The sequence below is a fragment of the Sturnira hondurensis genome, unplaced genomic scaffold (genome assembly GCF_014824575.4).
Source record: "Sturnira hondurensis isolate 20B ecotype Veracruz unplaced genomic scaffold, ASM1482457v3 Scaffold0002840, whole genome shotgun sequence".
Classification (NCBI taxonomy): Eukaryota; Metazoa; Chordata; class Mammalia; order Chiroptera; family Phyllostomidae; genus Sturnira; species Sturnira hondurensis.
In genome coordinates this window covers 20,060,103-20,083,785 of record NW_028075471.1, presented here as the reverse complement: position 1 = coordinate 20,083,785, position 23,683 = coordinate 20,060,103, and the positions used below count along the sequence as shown (strand labels likewise).

The window sequence follows — 23,683 nt, the reverse complement described above, 5'->3', positions numbered from 1 at the left end:
ATTAAGAAGTGCAAATTAGTAGTTACAAAATAGTCATGGAATGTAAAGCACAGCATGCAGAATATAGTCACTAATATTGTAATAACTGTGTATCATATCAGGTGGGTTCTAGACTTATCAGAGGTCCACTTTGTAGGTTAAATAAAATTTTAATAACTATGTGGTACACCTAAAACTAATGTAATATTGAATGTCAACTGCAATTGAAATAGAAAAATAATTAAAAAAATTAAATTTACAAGTTAGTTATGGTAAAAATTAACAATAAGTAACAATGAAATAGAGCAATTATAACAATATATTATAATAACTGAGATGGCTACTAAGTGACTAATGAGCTGGTGGCATGAGAGATTTCACCATGCTACTTAGGAAAGTATACAATTTAAAACTTATAAATTATTTATTTCTGGAAGTTTTCATTTGATATTTTTAGATTGTGTCTCACTGTTGGTAACTGTAACCATGGAAAGTGAAACTGTGAATAAGGGGGATTACTGTATAGGAAAAAACATAGTTTATATAGGATTTGTCCCTATCTGCAATTTCAGGTATCCACTTGTTTCTTATTTCCCATGGACATTGGGGGACCAGTGTATTAGGAGGCAGTACTTGACACGATTTTAGATGGTGAACCTCAAAGTAAGTTTATTTCAATCTTCCCATTTACTGCAAAAAGATAGTTCACATATATATTCTAGTTCTCCTCAACATTTGGTAATTGGTCTTTTCAAGGTAGTAAGAAGAGTCCTCAGGCTTTGAGGAGTGCAGTTCCAGGCTAAAATGTTAGGTGTGATATCTCTGACTCAACCACAGGCAATGACAAGGCATCTTGGTAGACCTCTGGGAAAGGCTGCCCTCCCCACACCAGACTTGGCACACAAGCAGTGCACTATATTTTTTCTTGAGGAAGTTGCTGTCACACTCAATGACTAACCCCCATGTTCACGAGCTTGTTTGTCTGTAGTCCTGTCCCAGGCACTTTGAAAGCTTTCTTACTAGGGGAGGGAGAGGAAGCTGCTTCTCCACTTCTCCCTCTTTTCCTTCTCATCCCTCATCCCCTGGCTGAGGGGTCCATAAAATGTAAGGAGCCCTGAGATGAGTGCTGCTTTTCTGCTACTGTCACTCGATTCCTGCCCAGCACTCTTTGGTGTGTAAAAAGGAAATATTGCACACCAAGGAGCTGGAGCTTCTTTTTTTCTTTTGCTTGTACAGTTGCAGGACATAAATAAAGCTCAAATTTTTTTTTTAAATTTTGGATTTATTGGGGGGACACTGTTCACCAAACCACTCAGGTTTCAAGTGTACAACTCAATAAAACATCATTTGCACACTGCATCATGTGCCCATTGACCCAAACAGTGTCTTTCTGTCCCCGTTTATCCCCTTTGCCCATATCCACCTATCTCCACCCTCCCCCTTTCCCTCTAGCTGTCACCACACTGTGTCTTTGTGTTATGTATATGTATATTTTTGTTTAATCCTTTCATCTTCTTTCACCCAGTCCTCCAAACCCTTCCCCTCTGACAGCTGTCAGTCTCTGTGTCCATGCCTCTGTTTCTACTTTGTTAGTTTATTTTGTTCATTAGATTCCATGTATGAGTGAGGTTGTATGGTATTTGTCTTTCTCTGACTGGCTGATTTCACTTAGCATAATAATCTCTAGTTCTATGCATGCTGTCACAAAAATTATGACATACTGTTATACATTTTTTAAGGTTGAGTACTATTCCATTTAGTAAATGTAACACAGCACCCCATGTTCACTGCAGGGGTATTTACAATGTACAAGATCAGGAAACACCCCAAGTGCCTATCAGTAGATGAGTAGATGAAAAAGCTGTGGTATATAAATAAAGACTTGATTATTATTTTCATTTTGTCTGCTTGTTCTAATTGAGCACCTCCACACCTGATTGTTCAACAGGGTAGAGATGGCATCAAGGCAACACTTAGCTTGAAGTGAGTATCATTTTATTCTTATTGTATTATCTTTACCCTAACCCAATACCCTCTATCATGGTAATTGGCACAGGGTTTCCCTTTCTGATATAAAAGTTCCTGCTTTAGTGAATTTAAGGGAACAAAAGTGAGTGACTTACTTGGAAATATTAAGTAAAGAGTGAATAAAGTATAGTATTAAGGAGCAATTGTGTATACTGAAATAGAGTGACTGAGTTTGGGGAAAACTGGTGTAACTCAGTGCTTGTGGGGAATTATTTGGCCTTTGAAGAACATTATGACCAAAGTACCCATAATGCTTCATGCTGGTAAGCATATATCTACTGAATGATAGCAAGAACACACTTACATCCCGTATTGCTTCATAGAGTGCTTTGAAAGTCGGCTGCTTATCATCATGATAGACACCTCGGTTCCCATGCAGAACAGATACACCTTCAAGCTCAGCCCCTCTGCAGTTGCTTCCATACATGCAGTGATCGGGACGGTAGTTCCACTGGCAGGGGAACACGTAGAGACACTCTGGTGGTGACAAGAGAAAAACGTGTTCATAGTCAGTGCCAGCTCTCCTCTGTACTCCTGGCAATTAAACCAAAGTTTACATAAACTGCTCATAGCAAATGATTTAAATGTATGTGTGATTATGATTCATAGGCCAAATTTCACATTTGTTAATACCCTGAGATTAGAAATTAAAAGGGCACACATTAGTGATATTGTAGGTTTCACCCACCTCTCCCTGCCACAAAAAAAGGAGAGCAGGGGACAAGAAGGCAAACAAGGGCATCAGACACCCCTTGTTCAGACAGTTTGACTAAATCCCAGCTCTCCCACTTAAACACAGTGAATCCCAGGTCCAGTGACTTAATTTCCCCGTATTTCAGTTTCTTTGTATGTAATATGGGAATAATAGCACCCCCCTCTTATTTTGATAATTAAACTTAAAGAAAAAACATGGACAATGCTCAGCAGGGTGCTAAGCACACAGATGTAGTCAATAGTGTTAGCAGATACAATTAACTCTTCAGAAAGATTTTTGTGAAATGGACAGAACCAAAAAAATAGGAGTCAAGATTAAAGCAAAAATTCCTTTTAGGATTAAAAACCAACTAACCAACCAGCAAATAAAAAAACATAAAGAAATAAACAATCAAGAAAAAAACTATAACAGTAAAGGAAAAAAATCCAAAGAAAGAAGCAAAGCCCCCAAATAGTCCCTATGCCAAAGTGACTATATACACTGTGGGTGAACATGTATACATGTGTACTCATGGGTGTTTATACCTCTAATCCAGTGGTACTTAGCAGGGGTGAAATTACCCCCTCCCCTGAGGCCAGATGGCAATGTTTGGAGGGAGGCATTGGTTGTCATACATGAGAGAGGCTGCAACTAACATCTGGTGGATGGAGAACAGGTATGCTCCAAACATCCCACAATGAACAGGACAGTCCCTGCAGTAGTAGCAGTACCAAGTGAAAAAACTCTGCTATAATGCTGTTGAACTCAGAAAAACTCCTCTTGGTTACTAGGATTATACAATTAGCAATAATTCATGACTGTCCAGCTTCCTGGCCCTTCAGCTTGATGACTTTAAGGGCAGGGACTAGAGGAATATGGATCAGAGTTCTCTGTGAATGTGTGTTACTAATCATGGGAAAGGTTCATGTGAGTGCACAGAAGCACTAGAGCAAATAAATTAGCACTGTCAGAAGAGGGATAATGAGGGAAAATAGGGGAAGGAACATGGAAAAGCCAAAGCAGGTAGGTTTGAGGGTGGGAGGCAGGAATCAGTAGGACAGGGGGTGTGGTGAGGTGAAAATGGAGACAATTGTACTGGAACAGCAATTAAAAAAATAGAAAAGCTATCTAAAGATGTGCTTGTTGGTTGGGTTGATAGCATTCCCTTCTCACGTAAAGGATCACTGCTTAGAGAGTACTTACAGAAAGTTTTAAGATGAAAGCAAAGAATGAAGAGACCATTACACATTCCCTCTGTCAGGCTGTGTATGGTATTTATATCACTCAGTCTTAAGATAGGCCTCAGAACATCCAGGCACCCTCTCTCTATTTAATTTCTAATTTCTTCACAATACACTCAGAGATTTTCCTTTCCTGTGAAGATCTACATACTACCATTATGTTTCTCTTACTTGCATTCACCTTCACCCTTGCACATACATGGTTCAGAAATGGGAGAAAATAGTGCTCATCCTGAAGTCACATTATCTAGATTTATTTCCCAATTCTATTATCTGTTTGACTTTTCTGCACTTTAGTGAAAAGGGTGGGTGTCAAGATTATATGAGTGAAGATATCTTGAAGTGCTTTTGTTCTTTTGTACTGTGCTTTACTCCAGCTCAGTTGCTTCCTTTTATAACTCAATGAGTCATGTTACTAGTTTATAATACCTGCCTGGGTATTATTTTGGGTATTATACCTGCCTGGGTATTATTATTGCATTTGTAGTGCCTGCTTAAGCCCCTGCTAATTCTTCTTGCTGAATGAATTGCCAAACAAAGTTTTATTGAGTACCTGCTACACATACAGTTTCTGCCTCCATGGTGTTTAAGATTGGTGCTGAAATTTTTTTCTCTTTCCCATGTAGTATAGGACCCAGTACAAAAGGAAATCTTTTTTTCCCCTGTGAAGGGAGAAAAAGAACTGAGCCTTGTGAAGGTGCTCTGAGGCAGAGATGAAATAGAAAGACTTTTTCCCTGGGTGGTGTGGCTCAGTGGATTGAGCATGGGCCTGTGAAGCAAAGGGTTGCCAGTTTGATTCCCGGTCAGGGCACATGCCTGGGTTGCGGGCCGGGTCCCCAGTGGGGGACACATGAGAGGCAACCACACAATGATGTTTCTCTCCCACTCTTTCTCCTTCCCTTCCCCTCTCTCTAAAAATAAGTAAATAAAGTAAAAAAAAAGAAATAGAAAGACTTTGAAATCAGAGAGATGCATGTTCAAAGTTGGCTTCTACCATCTCTTAGTTCTATAACCATGATAAGTTACTGAATTCCTTGACCTCAATTTAGAAATGAAAAAGAGAAGCTAAATTGTCCTGGTTTGAATCCCAGCCTTATCATGTGTTAGCTGTGACCTAACAGCTAGCTGACTGGCAAATAGAGCATGCTCTGGAATTGATCCACTGGGTCTGAATACAGAACTCTACCACTGGTTGTATGAACTAAAGCAAATTATGTAATTTTTCTGCACCTCAGTTTCATCATCTGTAAAAGGGAGAGAATTATAAATATCATTTGTTCGATAGTACTTTGGGGAGTATTAGGAGGTCTACCTGGAAAAAGACCAGCCATTGTTAATAGAATGAGTATGGTTTGCATGACATTGATGTTATCTGGTTGCCAAGGAGAATGGACTGGAATGCACATATGTAAACAATGATGACTTCACTGTACTAATCAGTGGGACAGGTAGATGCCATTGAGCAAGCATGTGACTGTGTGGCCAGTACATTAAAAATGACTGGGCAGAGAAAGGAATCTGCATCAAATTTGTGTTAAGGTTGAATGTTTCTCCATGTAAACTATTGGGATGATTCAGAAGGTTGCAACTATGGGCAACTGGTAATTGGCAGCTTCGTCACAGACAATACACCCACTTGTGCATCATGTCTCATGTAGAGCTTTTTGGCTAAACATCAAATCACCCAGGTGTCTCCATTCATCCCAAGCTCCCACCTCCATCCTATGAACATTGGGATGCATAGACAAGTGCTGGAAGCAACCTAAGTGCCCATCAGTAAATGAGCAGATCAAAAAACTGTGATACATTTACATGATGGAATACTATGCAGTAGAAAGAAAGAAGGAGTTCCTGCCTTTCATGACAGCATGAATGGAACTGGAAAGCATTATGCTAAGTGAAATAAGCTAGGCGGTGAAAGACAAATACCATATGATCTCACCTATAAGTGGAACCTAATCAATAAAACAAACAAGCAAGCAAAATACAACCAGAGACATTGAAACAAAGAACAAAGTGACAGTTACCAGAGAGGAGGGAGGAGAGGGATAACAGGGGAAGGGCCACCAAGGAGCATGTATAAAGGACACATGGATAAAGCCAAAGGGGGTAGGTTTGAGGGTAGAAGTTGGGGATGGGTGGAACAGGGGTCATGGTGGGGTAAAAATGGAGACCACTGTACTTAAACAACAATAAAAATAGAAAAAATCACCCAGGTTACTCAGCCCCTCTGTAGCCCAGATTTGGCACCCTGTGACTTGTGGCTTTTTCCAAAATCCAAATTACCTTTGAAAGGGAAGAGACTTCAGACTGTGGATGAGATTCAGGAAAATATGATGGGACAGTTGATGGCAATTGGGAGAACTGTGTGAGGTCCTAAGGTGCCTACTTTGAAGCGGACTGAGGCATCACTGTCCTATGTACAATGTCTATGTCCTACGTTTCTCATATCTTCTTCAATAAATGTCTCTATTTTCCATATTACATGGCTAAATAACTTCTGGACAGACCATATATATATATATATATATATATATATATATATATATATATGCAATCTTTGTCCAAAATGTCTTATATAGCCAATGTTGCCTCAATGTTTTAGGAATTTTCATGCTTATGTGAATTCCCTATGAACATGTATTAAAACCTTGATTATTTGCATGTTAATCTGTCTCTGCTAATTTGAGTATTAGCCCAGCCTCGAAGAAGGAGGGAGGAAATATATACATATATCTGTATGTATGTGTATATATACACACATACATATATGTTTTTCTCACATTTTGCCAAGCCAGCAGGATAATTACTAGATGGCTTCCTGAACTGCTGTGGCAGCCTCTCTGATCTCTTATCTGCAGGTTCTATAGAAGGTAGAAGTAGTGAGTCCTTTTCTGTCTTCTAAATTTAGATTGCCAGAAGAAAATAGTTGTGGGCAAATACAACTCTAGTAAAAACTTGTTTTGAGTCTCTTGTTTTCTATTGATCCCATTACTTCCAGAAATGTTCTTTTTTCTTTGCCAGCTGGATAATGCATATGCATCAGGTGCTTAGCTGAATAGGCTGTGGCTCCCAGTTTAGGAGATCTTAAACCTTATTTTGTTCGAAAGGGGATAAAGCACCTGGTTCCCTGTGTTTTTGGAACAGCTGTTGAAAGACAGGGCTGTCCATCTTTCTTAGGTTAACTCTGGGAATGAACTGTTGGATCTGGAAAGGCTATATCTTTTGATTTGTGCTCTTATCGGAAGTCTTTTGCCCCTAGTTAAACCAGAAAAGGCTTATTGATTTAGTCACTATTAAAATCCTACAGTCTCTAGCCAGACAAGAACGTTTTGAGTTAGAAAAACTTCTAAATTTCACAGAGCTCTCATATTGTTATAATTGGTCATTTAGACACCCTTAATAAGTCGAAGGACAGAAATTAGAACAAAAATCAAATCCACTCACACTTCTTGCTATTAACCTTCAGATATTTGCAGACTGTAAAAATCAGGACATTAAAAGTACAATTTCCCAGTACTTAAAAAGGAAAAATACAAATATACAGAACAATAACTTGTCTTAGGCAGTTTTAATTTGCTGTTTAGCTTTTTGGGGTCTAAGAGATGCTAATTGGGTTATTTAACAAGAGAATAAACAAGGCAGAAGGGCAAGTAAGAGATTTTATAACAAAGTGGAAAACCCTTTTAAAAGGCTGTTAAGACAGAACATTATGAAACTGGTATATTTGAACAAGTTTTAAAGAATTTAATAATCAGAAATTTGACAAAATTATACAACCAAAGACACTGTAATTGAGAACAGGCTGACAGTGACCAGAGGGGGAGGGGAGAGAATTTCAGGGGAACAGGGTGAAGGGTTTGCAGGAACAACTACAAAGGACACACAGACAATAACAAGGCAATAATAAGGCGGGGTAGAAACAGGAAGGAGGTGGGGAGGGCTGGAGGGTGGACTGGGATGGGTGAGGGGAAAGGCGGAAAACTGTACTTGAACAACAATTAAAAGAAAAAAAAGGAATTTGACAAAATTAGAAGCTGATTTTTCAGAGTCTAAGAGTAATTAAAAACTTATCAAGCAAAATAAGCCAGGCGGTGAAAGACAAATACCATATGATCTCACCGTTAACAGGAATCTAAATAAAACAAACAAGCAAGCAAAATATGACCAATGACACTCAAATACGGAACAGGCTGACAGGGTCCAGAGGGGAGAGGGAAGAGAATCATAGGGGAAAAGGGGATGGACTCACATGAACAAGTATAAAGGACACATGGACAATAACTAAGGGTGGGGGGTGGAAATGGGAGGGAGGCGGGGAGCATGGGCCGGGGGCGGGCAGGGTTGGGAATATAAGACAGAAAGCTGTACTTGAACAAGAATTAAATAAAAAAATTATTAAAAAAAACTTATCAAGGGCAAATAAGAAACCTTGTGTCTTCTCTAAAATTATCAATAATTCTGTTACATGTATAATTTACTTGTGACATCTGTATTTGTCTATGTTTATATATTTATGGTATTGTGTTTTCTGCCCCTGGGTAGTATTATGATTTTCTAAGTCTTAATTGGCTTAAAGAGATTAAATGCTTATGTGAATTAAGAGATATAATTGAACCTACTTTTTAGGATCATATAATTTAAAAACACTTGATATTTAAGCTGATTTGAGTTTGGTTTGATTAAATGGAAATGTCTTCTGAAGTTATTAACATTGAATATAGTATTTTAGTTTTACCTGGGTTTAGAAAAAATAAGTTCATGTTATCTCTGTTACAAAATTTGTCAAGAAAATAACTTGGTATATAATAATTAAGTTTGAGGTCCATAGAGTTGTTAAAAACTAATAAATAAATATAAAAATAAAACAAAAGAATTTAGATAAAACATTTCAGTAATAATTATATATGCTTAAACATAATTTTTCAAAGTCAGATAACCTGAAACTTTAAAGCTTTACTAAGTTAAATGACAAAAAGTCATTTAAAGTCTAGACTATTTCAGATGAAGTAAAATACTGAAACACATAATTGCTAGATCTCTTAAGCTTGCCTGGTTTAACTTGTTATAGTGAAGCTAAAAAATAAATTTGGATCAGTTATGTTCTATACTTTATTTTAAAATATGTTTAAAATTTGAATATATTTGCTCATGAAAAAGACTATGTTTCTAAAGGTTAAAATATATTTATAAATTTGCAAATTCAAAGATGTTAATTGTTTATTTTTTAGTTGCCACTAGAAATTAAGTTTTTTATGAGTTAAGAATTCTAATTCTTATAGCCATCATAAACAAAGTAACAAACAACAAATGTTGGAGAGGGTGTGGAGAAAAGGAAACCCTAGTGTACTGTTGGTAGGAATGTAGACTGGTGCAACCACTGTGGAAAAGAGTATGGAATTCCCTCAGAAAACTAAAAGTGGAATTGCCTTTTGACCCCACAATTCCACTGCTAGGATTATATCTTAAGAACACAGAAACACCAATCCAAAAGAACTTATGCACCCCAATGTTCATAGCAGCACAATTTACAATAGCCAAGTGCTGGAAGCAACCCAAGTGCCCATCAGTTAATGACTGGATTAAAAAACCATGGCACATTTACAAAAAGGAATTCTATACAGCAGACAAAAGGAGTTCCTACCCTTTGCAACAACACTGATGGACTTGGAGAGCATTATACTAAGTGAAATAAGCCAAGTAGTGAAAGACAAATACCGTATGATCTTGCCTTTAAGTGGAATCTAATGAACCAAACAAACATGCAAGGAAAATATAACCAAACACATTGAAATTGGGAACAAGCTGACAGTAACCAGAAGAGAGAAGGGAGGAGATAATGGGGGGAAGGGGTGAAAGGTTTACAGGAACAGTTATAAAGGACATATGGACAATAACAAGCTGGGGGGTGGAAATAGGGGAGGTATAGAGGGCTGGGGTGGTGGTGGGGGTGGAGGGAAAAGACAGAAAACTGTACTTGAACAACAATAAAATAATTTAAAAAAAGAATTCTAATTCTTTTTTTAAAATTTTTATTTATTTATTTATTTATCTTTAGAGGGGAAGGGGAGAGGGAGAGAGACCTCAATGTGTGGTTGCCTTTCGCGTGTCCCCTGCTGGGAGTTGGCCTGCAGGGAACTGGCCTGCAACCCAGGCATGTGCCCTGACTGGGAATTGAACCGCGATCCTCTGGTTCGCAGGCCTGTGCTCAATTCACTGAGCTACGCCAGCCAGGGCAGAATTCTAATTCTTAACGAAGCAGAAAATTTCTATTTAGTTAAGATAGATAGAAATTATAAGTTTTTTAAAAATATATTTTATTGATGATGCTATTACAGTTGTCCTATTTCCCCTTCTTTATTCCCCTCTGCTCTGCACATCCCCTCCCACTTGCATTCCCCTCCTTTAGTTCATGTCCATGGGTCATACATATAAGCTCTTTGGCTTCTACATTTCCTATACTATTCTTAACTTCACCCTGTCTATTTTCTACCAACCATTTATGCTACTTATTTTCTGTACCTTTTCCCCGCCTCTCTCCCTCCCACTTCCCCACTGATAATCCTCCATGTGATCTCTATTTCTATGAATCTGTTCCTGTTTTAGTTGTTTGCTTAGTTTGTTTTTGTTTTTTATCTTTGGTTGTTAATAGCTGTGAGTTTGTGGTCATTTTAGTGTTCATATTTTTTATCTTCTTTTTCTTAGATAAATCCCTTTAACATTTCATATAATAAGGGCTGGGTGATGATGAACTCCTTTAATTTGACCTTATCTGGGGAGCACTTTATCTGCCCTTCCATTCTGAATGATAGCTTTGCTGGATAGAGTAATCTTGGATGTAGGTTCTTGCCTTTCATGACTTGGAATACTTCTTTCCAGCCTTTTCCTGCCTATAAAGTTTCCTTTGAGAAATCAGCTGATAGTCTAATGGGAACTCCTTTGGAGGTAACTGTCTCCTTCTTTCTTTGTCAAATAAAAATTATTATTTTATTTAGATATAAATTATTACAAAAATAAATTTTCTAGAGATTATATAAAAATCTCCAATAGTCTACAAAGTCCTGATATAATTTTAATTTGTAATTTTAATTGTTATATTAAAATGTATAATACACAGAAGCAATTTTATGTCAGTTGCATTATAATCAGATCTATAATCATATCATTTTTTGTTTTGTCATTTGCACACAGTCATTGTTTAACTCTTGATGCTTTTGAAAATGTTTCCTCTTGCTCTGGTTGGTGTGGCTCAGTGGATTGAGTGCTGGCCTATGAACCATAGGGTCCCTGGTTCAATTCTGAGTCAGGGCACATGCCTGAGTGGTGGGCCAGGTCACCAGTAGGGGGCACACAAAAGGCAACCACACATTGATGTTTCTCTTCCTCTCTTTCTCCTTCCTTTCCCCTCTCTCTAAAAATAAATAAATAAAATCTTAAAAAAGAAGAAAATTGTTTCCTTTTGAGAAAGATTCATGGAAAGGACTTTGACTTGTTCAAAATAGAGCTTCTGAGAATAAAATTTCAGCTCATACTTTTACACTGGATGAGAAATTATCCAAATCTATGGGATTTTCAGGCATAGGCTGATAGGAACTATGTGGCTTGGCTTCTTAACCTTGAGGCTAATTAAAGTTCAGTCTGGAAATTTCTTATGAAATTTCAGCACAGGAGATTTAAAAGAGCCTACTGTGATTATTATTTTTGTGTTAGTGCAAATAATCAGGTCAAATTTATTTATTTATTTTTAAAGATTTTATTTATTTATTTTTAGAGCGGGGGGAGGGAGAGGGAGAGAATCATCAATGCATGGTTGCCTCTTGCACACCCCCTGCTGGGGACCTGGCCACAACCCAGGCATGTGCCCTGACTCAGAACTGAACCAGTGATCCCTGGGTTTGAGGCTGGCAGTCAATCTACTGAGCCACACCAGCCAGGTCTAATCAGGTGAAATTTATTAAAATTAGATTTACAAAATAATCTTAATTTGTTCAGTTTTGATAGACAGGGTGATTTTAGGGAGAGAAAAATTGTGTTTCAATAGAAAAGATAATACACAGTATGGAAATTAAATTCTAGTAGTCTTTCAAGTTACTTTTCATCTGTGAACTGAACTGAATCCTGAATTTTTCTATTTTTCTTAAATTGGCTTCAACCCGCTAAACTAATGTTTCATGTTTTTCTCATTCTTTGACTTGGAATTATTGAGAAATAATTTTCTTTTTCTGAGAGGATATAACAGGGTATAGCCAGGGCCACCTCCCCTCACAAGTATGGCTGGGTAATGGGAGACATGAGCAGGGCCATGGAATTACTTTGCATATTGATAACAGCAGGCTAGCTTCATATCCATATGAAAAGTGGTTATTTTGCCTATCAATAACAGCAGACTAGTCTTCCAGCTTGAATGGAGCCAGAAAAGTATGTATGATTTAAGACCATGATGTAACTGGGAGGCAGTTCCCCCAGGTTACTGTGCCAGTGCCAGAGCTTGGAAATGGTTTGCTCCATGCTACAGGGCCATGCCTGCCCAGACTAACTATGGCAGTCAAGAAAGGCTGAAAAATATGGTAGTGGTAGCAGGTGTAGCCAATTGTGGAAGGAGTTGGTAGTGGTAATGGGGTTATGGAGGAGGTTCTAGGCTGGGATTTAAACTAAAGATGGGCCACCAAGGGATGGAAGACAATGCAAGACTATGTGGGAAGGAAAGGGTTGAAAGGACTGTCACTGGTGGGCCATGAAGAGGTGCCATGTGGTTTTGGATTAAGAACTGGAGATTACAGCAACACAGCTGATGGTGCTGGAGACTGCGGAAGAAGTGCCCTGCTGAACACGGATTACTGAGAGGAACCTGAAGTCTAGCCGAGCAAGCTACTTACAGACTTCTTTTTCCTGAGTTATGCTACCTCTGACTGGCCTCATTGGGCAAAGCGGGGGCAGGCAGGACTGTGTGTGTGTGTATATGTTTGTGAGTGTTTTAAAGAGACTCTCGGATTTTTAACAGTGACATTCTGTCATTACTCTAAACCTGTATAACTTTGAATAAGTAGTTCCTTTCTTTTTTACCATACTCTGGCACTGAGAGCCATAATTCCTAACACCTTGTGGTGGGCAAGATGAACCATAGCACAGGGGAGGGGAGGGGTCTTATTTCAGTAACAGTATCTGGCCCTCCATGGGATCATTTTCTAAAGACATAATATAAACTTTAGAGAAATCACCACAACAGTTCATGCTTAAACAATCTCAATGACTGATGCAGTGTAAGCCACAGACAGGTTATCTAAACCCCTGGTGACAGCATCAGGAGCATTCAAAGTGCAGGTAAAAAGGATCTATCAGATTGTCACTGTTTGCCTCCATTCATTCCAGCAAAAGAAGTTTTGAACCTTACATCTAGAAATCTTCTCCGACTGACAGCCTTATACACTCAGAAACTGGTTTATAGTTTGCTCTGATCATTAACCTTTTGGAAACTTTTAATAAGAGAATACTATTTTCTTTTGTTTTCATAGACAGACTTCTTATTAAATACCTAATTGCTTGCTTACACAATTTAGGCATCACTTTGGAAGCTCATCTGCACCACTGCCTCCTGAAATAATACTCAACAATTTAACTAAACTCATTTATTTTTAGGCCTGAATGATATGATCAATGAAATAGGGAGCAATCCACCAATTTAGATTCTGAAATGTGAACCTTACTTTAAGTTTCAAATGCAGGACTTACAGAAAACAAAATTTAGCCACCATGAAGCTGCTTTTCAAGATTTTGATTTTAAAGCTGTTTATTAGGAAACAAAATTCCAAGAAAGCCTTTAACCCTCCCACCCCTTTTCTGTCCTGGAGATTCAGACAGAGAAACCAGCTTCAGGAAGGAAATGTTAGGATGTTCCCCTTAGCCTAATTTGAATTGTGGTGAATAGGAGGGCTTCTGGCAGGTGCCTGTTAGCTAGATAGCCCCTGTGTCTTCTTGTTTCTGAGTCTCCTAGCAAGAATTTTTTCTGCCATGTGTGTTCCATTCTTCCTCCATTACCCGTAAATTGACCATTCTAACTTCTGAAATTTAATACCCCACCCCTCCACCCCTTTTCTCCTTTGTTCAGAAGGCCTTTATATACCCAAAGTTGCCTCACTGTATTTGGAATTTTTCTGCCTATGTAAATTTCCCCATGCCCGTGTATCAAATCTTGATATTCCATTAACCTGTCCCTGTTCATTTGATTTTGGACCAGCCTAGAAGAATTTAGAAGGTGGGAGGAAAAGTGTGTATGTATGTATGTATATGTGTATATATGTATGTGTATATGTGTGTGTAGGTATATATATGTATGTGTATATGTAGCCCCTACAGTACACTGGTGATAAATGTGTTGCTACAATTGCTTCTAGAAATTCAGGTGGCCAGTCATTCCTAACCTTTTATCAGTCACAGATCTCTCTGAGAATCTAATGAAAGCTTTAGGCCCTGTTTTTGAAAAAAATACAACTGGTTATATATGAAGAATATTGCTTACAAGTTTAGGGTTTTTAGATCTTCATGGAATTTAAGACCAGCTAAGACCACCAGCTTTTGAATGTCAAATATGAAATTGGGTTCCAGACAGAATTCAATTCACAAGTATTGGTCCACCACATTATTGCGAGGTGTTGATTTCAATCAATGCATGATATGGTGTTATTCCTGCTCTCAAGAAATGTATAATCTTATTAGTGAGACAGTAGATCATGTCATCAAAACACATTTCATTAGAGTTCATAGAAAAAGCACATTTAAGTTTCATTTAAACTTAGACCTTTGGTAAAGGTGGAATTTTGACAGTCAGACACAGATGTGGAAGAGCATTTCAGGAGAAAAAAATGGCCTGATAATGATGAAAGTTTTGAAGATCCAAGTGTGTTTTAGAAAAGATATATCATTTAATTTTGCTGGGACAAATGCAATTTCTTCAAAGGCATAAGAAAATGGTAGAAATGTTGTGACATAAGTAGAATGCTATAAGTCCCATTTGTTTATTCTTCCCTTTATATCCCTTGCTCTAGGGGACATATTGGTAAAAACACTGCTGTGTGAAATATCTGAAATTTTCCTGCCTATGTTCACCTCTAGGACTTTTATGGTGTCATGACTCATATTTATGTCTTTTATCCAACTTGAATTTATTTTTGTGTGTGGTGTAAGTTGATGATCAAGTTTCATTTTTTTGCATGTAGCTGTCCAGCTCTCCCAACACCATTTGTTGAGGCTATTTTTACTTCACTTTATGCTTCTGCTCCCTTTGTTGAATATTAATTGACCATAGAGACATGGGTTTATTTCTGGGCTATCTATTCTGTTCCATTGATCTATGTTTCTGTCCTTATGCCAGTACCAGACTGTTGTGATGACTATAACCTTGTAACATAGTTTGATACCAGGTTTTATGATCCCTCCTACTTTGTTCTTCTTTCTCAAAATTGCTGCAGCTATTCAGTGTTATTTATGGTTCCATATAAATTTTTGAAATGTGTGTTCTCTGTCTGTGAAATATGTCCTTGGTGTTTTAATAGGGATTTATTTGAATCTATAAATTGCTTTGGGTAGTATGGACATTTTGATGACATTAATTCTTCCAATCCATGATCATGGTATGTGCTTCCATTTGTTTGTGTCTTCCTTCAATTTCTTTCTTTAGGGTTGTATAGTTTTCTGCATACAGGTCTTTTACCTCCTTGGTTATATTTATTCCTATGCACTTTATTTTTCTTGTTGCTGTAGCAAAAGAGATTTTTTTCTTAATTTCTGTTTCTGATATTTTGTGTTGGTGTACAAAAATGCCTTTGATTTCTGAAAATTGGGTTTGTATATCACTGTATTGCCAAAATCAATTATTAGGTTAAGTAGTTTTTTGGTGGAGTCTATAGGGTTTTCTATGTGTACTATCATGTCATCTGCAAACAGTGACAGTTTTACTTCCTCCTTTCCAATTTTTTTTCTCCTTTCCAATTTGGATGCATTTTATTTTTCCTTTCTCATTGCTGTGGCTAGAGCTTTCAATACTATGTTGAATAGAAGTGGTGAAAGTGGACAACCTTGTCTTGTTCGTGATCTTAGTGGGAAAGCTTTTAGTCTTGCCTGTTGAATATGCAATGGCTGCCCATTGAATATGATGTTGGCTGTAGGTCTCTCATATACGGCCTTTATTATATTGAGGAATGCTCCCTCTACTCCCACTTTGCTGAGTGTTTTTATCATAAGTGGGTGCTGTACCTTATCAAATGCTTTTGATATAACCATGTGATGTTTTTTTCTGTCATTTTGTTTATGTGATGTATGATGTTTATTGATTTACAAATATTGTACTATCCTTGCATCCCTGGGATGAATCCCACTTGATCATGGTGTATGATCTTTTTAATGTATTGCTGGATGTGGTTTGCCAACATTTTGTTGAGGATTTTAGCATTTATGTTCATTAGCAATATTGGCCTGTAGTTTTCTATCTTTGTTGTGTCTTTAACTGGTTTTGTGATTAGGATGATGCTGGCCTCATAAAAAGAGTTTGGGAGTCTTCCCTCTTCTTGGAGTTTTTGCAATAGTCTAAGAAGGATAGGGGTTAGCTCCTCTTGAAATGTTTTGTAAAATTCTCCTGTGAAACTGTCCAGTCCAGGACTTCTGTGTGACAGGAGATTTCTGATTACTGCTTCTATTTCACTAGCTGTTACTGGTCTGTTCAGGCTTTCTGCTTCTTTCTGCATTCAGTTTTGAAGATTATATTATATATTATAAATTTTCCTTAATAATTTCATCCAGCTTTTCAAATTTCTTGGCATGTAGTTATTCATAGTAATTTCTTACAATCCTTTGTATTTGTGGTATCAGTTCTAATATCTCCTTTTTCATTTCTGATTTTATTTATTTGGGTCTCCTCTCTCTTTTTTGATGAGTCTAGATAAAGGCTTATTGATTTTGTTTATCTTTTTAGAGAACCATCTCCTGGATTTATTGATCCTTTGAGTTTCAATGTCATTTAATTATGCTCTGATCTTGGTTATTTCCTTCCTTCTGTTCACTCTGGGCTTTGTTTATTGGCTTTGTTTATTACCTGGCTTATTTCACTCGGCATAATGCTTTCCAGTTCCATCCATGATGTTGCAAAAGGTAGGAGCTCCTTCTTTCTTTCTGCAGCATAAAATTCCATTGTGTATATGTACCATAGTTTTTTGATCCATTCATTTAATGACAGGCACCTAGGTTGCTTCCAACTCTTGCCTATTGTAAATTGTGCTGCTATGAATATTGGGGTGCATAGGTTCTTTGGGATTGGTGTTTTAGGGTTCTTAGGATACAATCCTAGCAGTGGAATTGCTGGGTCAAAAGGCAAGTCCAATTTTAGTTTTCTGAGAAAATTTCATACTGTTTTCCATAATGGTTGTACCAGTCTGCAATCCCACCAACAGTGGACCAGAGTCCCCTTTTCCCCACACCCTCTCCAACATTTGTTGTTTATTGCTTTGTTTATGATAGCCATTCTCACCGGTGTAAAGTGGTATCTCATTGTGGTTTTAATTTGCATCTCTCTGATAGCAAGCGATATTGAGCATCTCTTCGTGTGTCTCTGGATCCTCTGTATGTCCTCCTTGCAGAAGTGTCTATTCAAGTCCTTTCCCCATTTTTTAATGGGGCTAGTTGTCTTCTTAGAGTGAAGTCATGTGAGTTCTTTGTATATTTTGGAGATTAAACCTTTGTCTGAGGTATCATTGGCAAATATGTTTTCCCATACAGTTGGTTGTCTTTTTATTTTAATGCTGTTTTCTTTAGCTGCGCAGAAGCTTTTTATTTTGATGAGATCCCATTTGTTTATTCTTTCCTTTATAGTCCTTGCTCTAGGGGACATATCAGTAAAAATGTTGCTGCATGAAATATCTGAGATTTTCCTGCCAATGTTCTCCTCTAGGACTTTAATGGTGTCATGGCTTATATTTAAGTCTTTTATCCACCTTGAATTTATTTTGGTGTATGATGTAACCTGGTGTTCGAGTTTCATTTTTTTACATGTAGCTGTCCAGTTCTCCCAACACCATTTGTTGAAGAGGCTATCTTTACCCCATTTTATGATACTGCCCCCTTTGTCGAATATTAATTGACTGTAGAGATTTGGGTTTATTTCTGGGTTCTCTATTCTGTTCCATTGGTCTATGTGCCTGTTTTTATGCCAGTACCAGGCTGTTTTGATTACAGTGGCCTTGTAATACAGTTTGATATCAGGTATTGTGATCCCTCCTACTTTGTTCTTCTTTCTTAACATTGCAGCTGCTATTCGGGGTCTTTTATGGTTCCATATAAATTTTTGAAGTGTTTGTTCTATGTCTGTGAAATATGCCATTGGTACTTTAATAGGTATTGCATTGAATCTGTAAATTGCTTTGGGTAGTATGGACATTTTGATGATGTTAATTCTTCCAATCCATGAACACGGTATACGTCTCCATTTGTTTGTGTCTTCCTTGATTTCTGTCTTCAGTGTTGTGTAATTTTCTGCATACAGGTCTTTAACCTCCTTGGTTAGATTTATTCCCAGATATTTTATTTTTCTTTTTGCTATATCGAATGGGATTTTTTTCTTGATTTCTGCTTCTGCTGATTCATTGTTAGTATACAGAAATGCCTTTGATTTCTGGATATTGACTTTGTATCCCGCTGTTTTGCCAAATTCATTTATTAGTTCCAGCAGTTTTTTGGTAGAGTCTATAGGATTTTCCATGTACACTATCATGTCATCTGCAAACAGTGACAGTTTTGTTTCCTCCTTTCCGATTTGGATGCCTTTTATTTCCTTTTCTTGTCTGATTGCTGTGGCTAGAGCTTCCAATACTATATTGAATAGAAGTGGTGAAAGTGGACAACCTTGTCTTGTTCCTGATCTTAGTGGAAAAGCTTTTAGTTTTTGCCCATTGAGTATGATGTTGGCTGTAGGTCTTTCATATGTGGCCTTTATTATATTGAGGAATGCTCCCTCTATTCCCACTTTGCTGAGTACCTTTATCATAAATGGGTGTTGTACCTTATCAAAAGCTTTTTCTGCATCTATTCATATGACCATGTGGTTTTTGCCTTTGCTTTTGTTTATGTGGTGTATTACATTTACTGATTTGCGGATATTGAACCATCCTTGCATCCCTGGGATGAATCCCACTTGGTCGTGGTGTATGATCTTTTTGATGTATTGTTGGATGCGATTTGCCAATATTTTGTTGAGGATTTTAGCATCTATGTTCATCAGTGATATTGCCCTGAAGTTTTCTCTCTTTGTTGTGTCTCTATCTGGTTTTGGAATTAGGATGATGCTGGCTTCATAAAAAGAGTTTGGGAGTTTCCCATCATTTTGGATTTTTTGGAATAGTCTGTGAAGAATAGGGGTTAGCTCTTCCTTAAAAGCTTTGTAGAATTCTCCTGTGAAACCATCTGGTCCAGGGCTTTTGTGTGATGGGAGTTTTTTGATTACTGGTTCAATTTCATCTGCTATTATTGGTCTGTTCAGGCTTTCTGCATCTTCTTCATTGAATTTTGGAAGATTATATTTTTCTAGAAATCTGTCCATTTCACCTAGGTTTTCAAATTTCTTGGCATACAGTTCTTCATAGTAATTTCTTACAATCCCTTCTATTTCTGTGGTATCAGTTGTAATTTCTCCTCTTTCATTTCTTCAGTTTTTTTGAATTTGTTGAGGCTTGTACTGTAGTCAGCTATATTTTAATAACAATGTATCATACCAGGCAGGTACTAGACCTAGCTGGGTGATCACTTTGTAAGTTATATAAATGTCTAATACTGATATTGTACACCTGAAACTCATATAATGTTGTATGTGAACTGCAACTAAGAAAATAAAATAAAAAAGAAACTTATTAGCTTTATTAACTGGTTGTCTATGGGTGTGAAATCCTTTTGTGGTCCTTTCAGGAGTCTTACATTTATTTTCAAAGCCTCTTAATTACTTGCAAAGTACACTTGCAAACTGTCTCTTACACTTCTAATTATTTCAAACTCTTGGTGTCTCTAAGATTATGGAATAGATTATGCCTGATTATTTTAACTTCACAGTGAAAAAAATTTTCTAGTCAGTTACTACACTGTATCAATAGAACAGAGGCTGTTTGTACTTAATGTTTTGTTGTTGTTGTTTAATTTTGTTAACATCTCATCCTGGAACTGAGCTTTCTCAGTCTCCTCTTCTTCCATTTTCCAGAATGCACCTTGTTCCAGGAAAGGAAATTAATTTTTCAAAGAATATTTACCTCCCTCCAGATTTGATAGTCTCTTTCTCAATCCCTCACTTGTTTCATTCATAGAATTCATCACATTTTGTGATTTTGAATGACTAGTTGTTGTTCTTTGGAAGTCTACCTCTTCCAGTAAAACGTAGGTTTCATGAAAATGACACTTTGCCTATTCTGTCTGTTGCCATATCCCCAGTGCCTAACCCTATGGCCAGCACAGAGTAGGTGCTAAAAAAATCTGCTGAAAGAATGAATGATCAAAACCTTATACATTCCTCTACAGATCTTTCTCCTTTCTTCCTTTATTTTTTCTCCACACTTTCCTTTCCTCTCATTTTCATTGCTATTGTCTTTCTCTTCCATCTACTTCCCTCTTTCACTCCATTCTCATAATGCCATTTATTCAACCAAACATTTCTGAAGACCAACTCCATTTAAGGCACTAAACTTTGCACTGTGAAAGGCAAAGAAGAAACAACCTCTTCTCATGAGGATCCTACAATCTTCATTTTTGTGTTTTATATCAGGGTTAATGAACTTCCCAGACTCCCAAAACAACATTTTGTTACCAGTTTCTCAGAATAGTGCTAATACCCAATAACTGAGCCTGTAAAACCCACCCCCCAAAATAACCACACTCTTAACTGCCAGTTGCTGGGTGCTTTTGTTGGAGTAAACAATGTTGTTGCACACTCAAGTGCTGAGCTCCAGTAATCACTTGGCTCACAGCATGAGAACAAACCCCTGACAGGGCCACTGAAGAGATATGTCCCATGTGACAATATGTCCCCTCCTCTATAACCCCAATAAAGCCTTCTAACTTCTTAGTATTATATTAAACTTATGGAATATATATATATATAAATCCCCCATGAATAAATAGAAATATAAATATAAAACCTTCCATGATTATTTTAGCTCTTCTCTCTCTCTATGGGCAGAAATCTACCCTGGCTGGATGCCCTGCCTTGTCATCTATACTTGACTCACTTCATTTCCTTCCCTGCCGACAGCCCACTTTTCTAGAAATTGCTCCAAAGTAGAGACAGAACTAGGTGGTCATGTTTGAGAAAGAAAAATGCCACAAAACTTTGCTCCTCTGGCCCCTGACCAGATCAAGAGTAGTAACACTATCTAAAGAGAACTGATTCAAAGCTAGGCTGGGAATCATTTCATAGGCTGAGACAGGCCAATCTTTCTCTTTCTTTCTTTCCAAAAATTTGAATTAGGAAACACAAGAAATCTATCATCATGGTTTGGCTTGTAAAATTGTTCAACGCAACCTCAGGATTGGACCAGGTGCAAACAGAAAATGCTGTCTAAAAAAGATAAAATAGAGCCATGGCTGGTGTGGCTCAGTGGATTGAGTGCTGACCTGCAAACCAAAGGGTTGCCAGTTTGGTTCCCAGTCAGGGCACATGCCTGAGTTTTAGACCAGTTCCCCAGTTGGGGGCACATGAGAGGTAACCACATATTGATGTTTCTCTCCCTCTCTTTCTTCCTCCCTTTCTCAAAAAATAAATAAATAAAATCTTTAAAGAAAATGTTAAGATAAAATATTGAATCATATGGGTATGGAGAGAAGTATAGTGACAGAGACAAAAATGAATGAAAAAATCATCTGTGGTCCTTAGCAGCTTCCCAGAGCTCACTCTCACGAGGGCTGACACGATATGATCCCTGTATTCATGGGTCTTCCCTGGACCCTTACTTAACCTGCCTGAGTGGAGTTTTGTTCTTTGCAACCTAGGGGCATTAAATCAAGCATGTCTTTCTACATAGAGTTCTCTTTTTTCCCTTGTTAAACCTATCCTTTCTATAGAATTCTGCTCTTGAACTCAAATTCACCTGGAAAAATGTGAGTTCAGTCTACCACCCCTTGAAGAAGTTTCCTTAGCTCAATCGCCAGGAGAATGTCCTGTAGGCTGACCTACCTGCATGCCCTTAGTGGGCTTCAGCATCTCCTCCTGAGTCAGCTTATTACCCAGCACTGCAGTTACCACCTGCCTACTCCAAGATATGCACTCTCTAATTATATCACGAGTTTTAAAATACTTTTCTAACTAATGACTTTTAAACACATTTTAAAAGTGATATTATTGGCTACATGAGGTTATAATAATAACATTCTAGTTCTATGCTCCTGTTTTGTGTGCATTGCTTCTTCTGTGGCAAACCAAAGAGCCATAACAATAAGCAAGTTTACTTCCTGTGTCAGGGCCAGGCTTTTATCCCTCTCTCCTTACCAGAGATAAAGATGAAAAAAATCTTTTTTTGTTTTCAAAGATAGTTTGTTCAAGTTTATAGAAAGTTCTCATCTTTCAATGTGATGGATATCACTGGATTTTTGTCTGCCCTTAGTTTCTATGAGACAATAGTTTGTTTATAAAAAAGTATCTTTTGTCCTTAGACTAACTCCAGGAGTCTTTTATTTGCAGTCAAGTATTCTAACCAATACATCTACACCTAGAAAAAAAAGATGAAATGTGCTAAACAAGAAAAAGCACAAGGTTCAGACTTGAAAATCCCTACTGTTATCAGACTAAAATGGATTGAAACCCCACAAGTGAATGGCAACATTTTCCCTTTGTCTAATGAATGTGTGTTGGATATCTTTCCCAGAAACTTTGTATCAGTATGCTGTTGTTTCCCCCAGGACTTTATCCTTTTAGATCCAAAGACATATGGGATTAAGTTTTATTTCAGGGTTTTGTTAAAGAGAATAAAGCTATGTAGTGGGGGCTTCCAGGGTGATTTGCAGCCATATGCAAAAGTCTTTAAAAATGAGTCTCTATTTCAGAATTTTTTAAAGACAAAGGAAAGAAACCTGAGTAGGTTGGAGTAAAAATGTTTTTTATACCCAAAGATATTTCTAAGAAGAATACATGGTTTTGATTTTAATAATATTACATGAGATTTTAGCAAGAAAAAAGGAAAACAAATTTTGTTAGATTTAGGTGTTGAAATAAAAACAGAGACCAGAAATGTTTGCCTCCTTCCTTCCTGCAATTCCACCAAGTCTCTGACTTAACAATATAAGAAGATTTTTTTTTTGTCCCAGATGAAAAAAAGAGGGATTTGGGAATTTTAATCCTTATTTTAGTTTTTTTTTTTACCCCTGAACAAGTCACTTCACTGTAAGTGTCCCAAGAATTAATTTCCTTCAATCTAATAACTGTTCAAGCTATGAAGGCCTCACATCTAGATCATAATGTTTTCATTGAGTTCTGTGCCTCCTATTAATTTTGACTGTGCTTCTTAGAAGAATGATGTTGACAAAATCTAAAACAGATTCCCAAAAAATGGAATCCAGTGCTGGGGTTTCATAATTTGGTGTTTTGCACCAGCAGCACAAGGATCCACCTCCATGAAATTCTAGAGGTGCATAAAAGGTTGCACCTCTCAGCACAAGGTCGGGGAACACAGGAACAGCTCAAGCTTCCTCAACAGCAGACCTGGCTGGAATGTGCTTGCTGGGGTGA

The 23,683-nt window shown here is 37.5% G+C and overlaps 1 protein-coding gene across 2 annotated transcripts in view; it reads right to left on the bottom strand.

Moving 5' to 3' along the window:
* GXYLT2 (glucoside xylosyltransferase 2) overlaps positions 1 to 23,683 on the bottom strand; it is a 153,955-nt gene that overhangs the window by 27,077 nt on the left and 103,195 nt on the right. For both annotated transcript variants that reach the window (XM_037040972.1, XM_037040971.1), the window contains exon 6: positions 2,312 to 2,484. In XM_037040972.1, the coding sequence (XP_036896867.1) occupies positions 2,312 to 2,484 (173 nt within the window). The remainder of the gene's footprint in view (positions 1 to 2,311; positions 2,485 to 23,683) is intronic.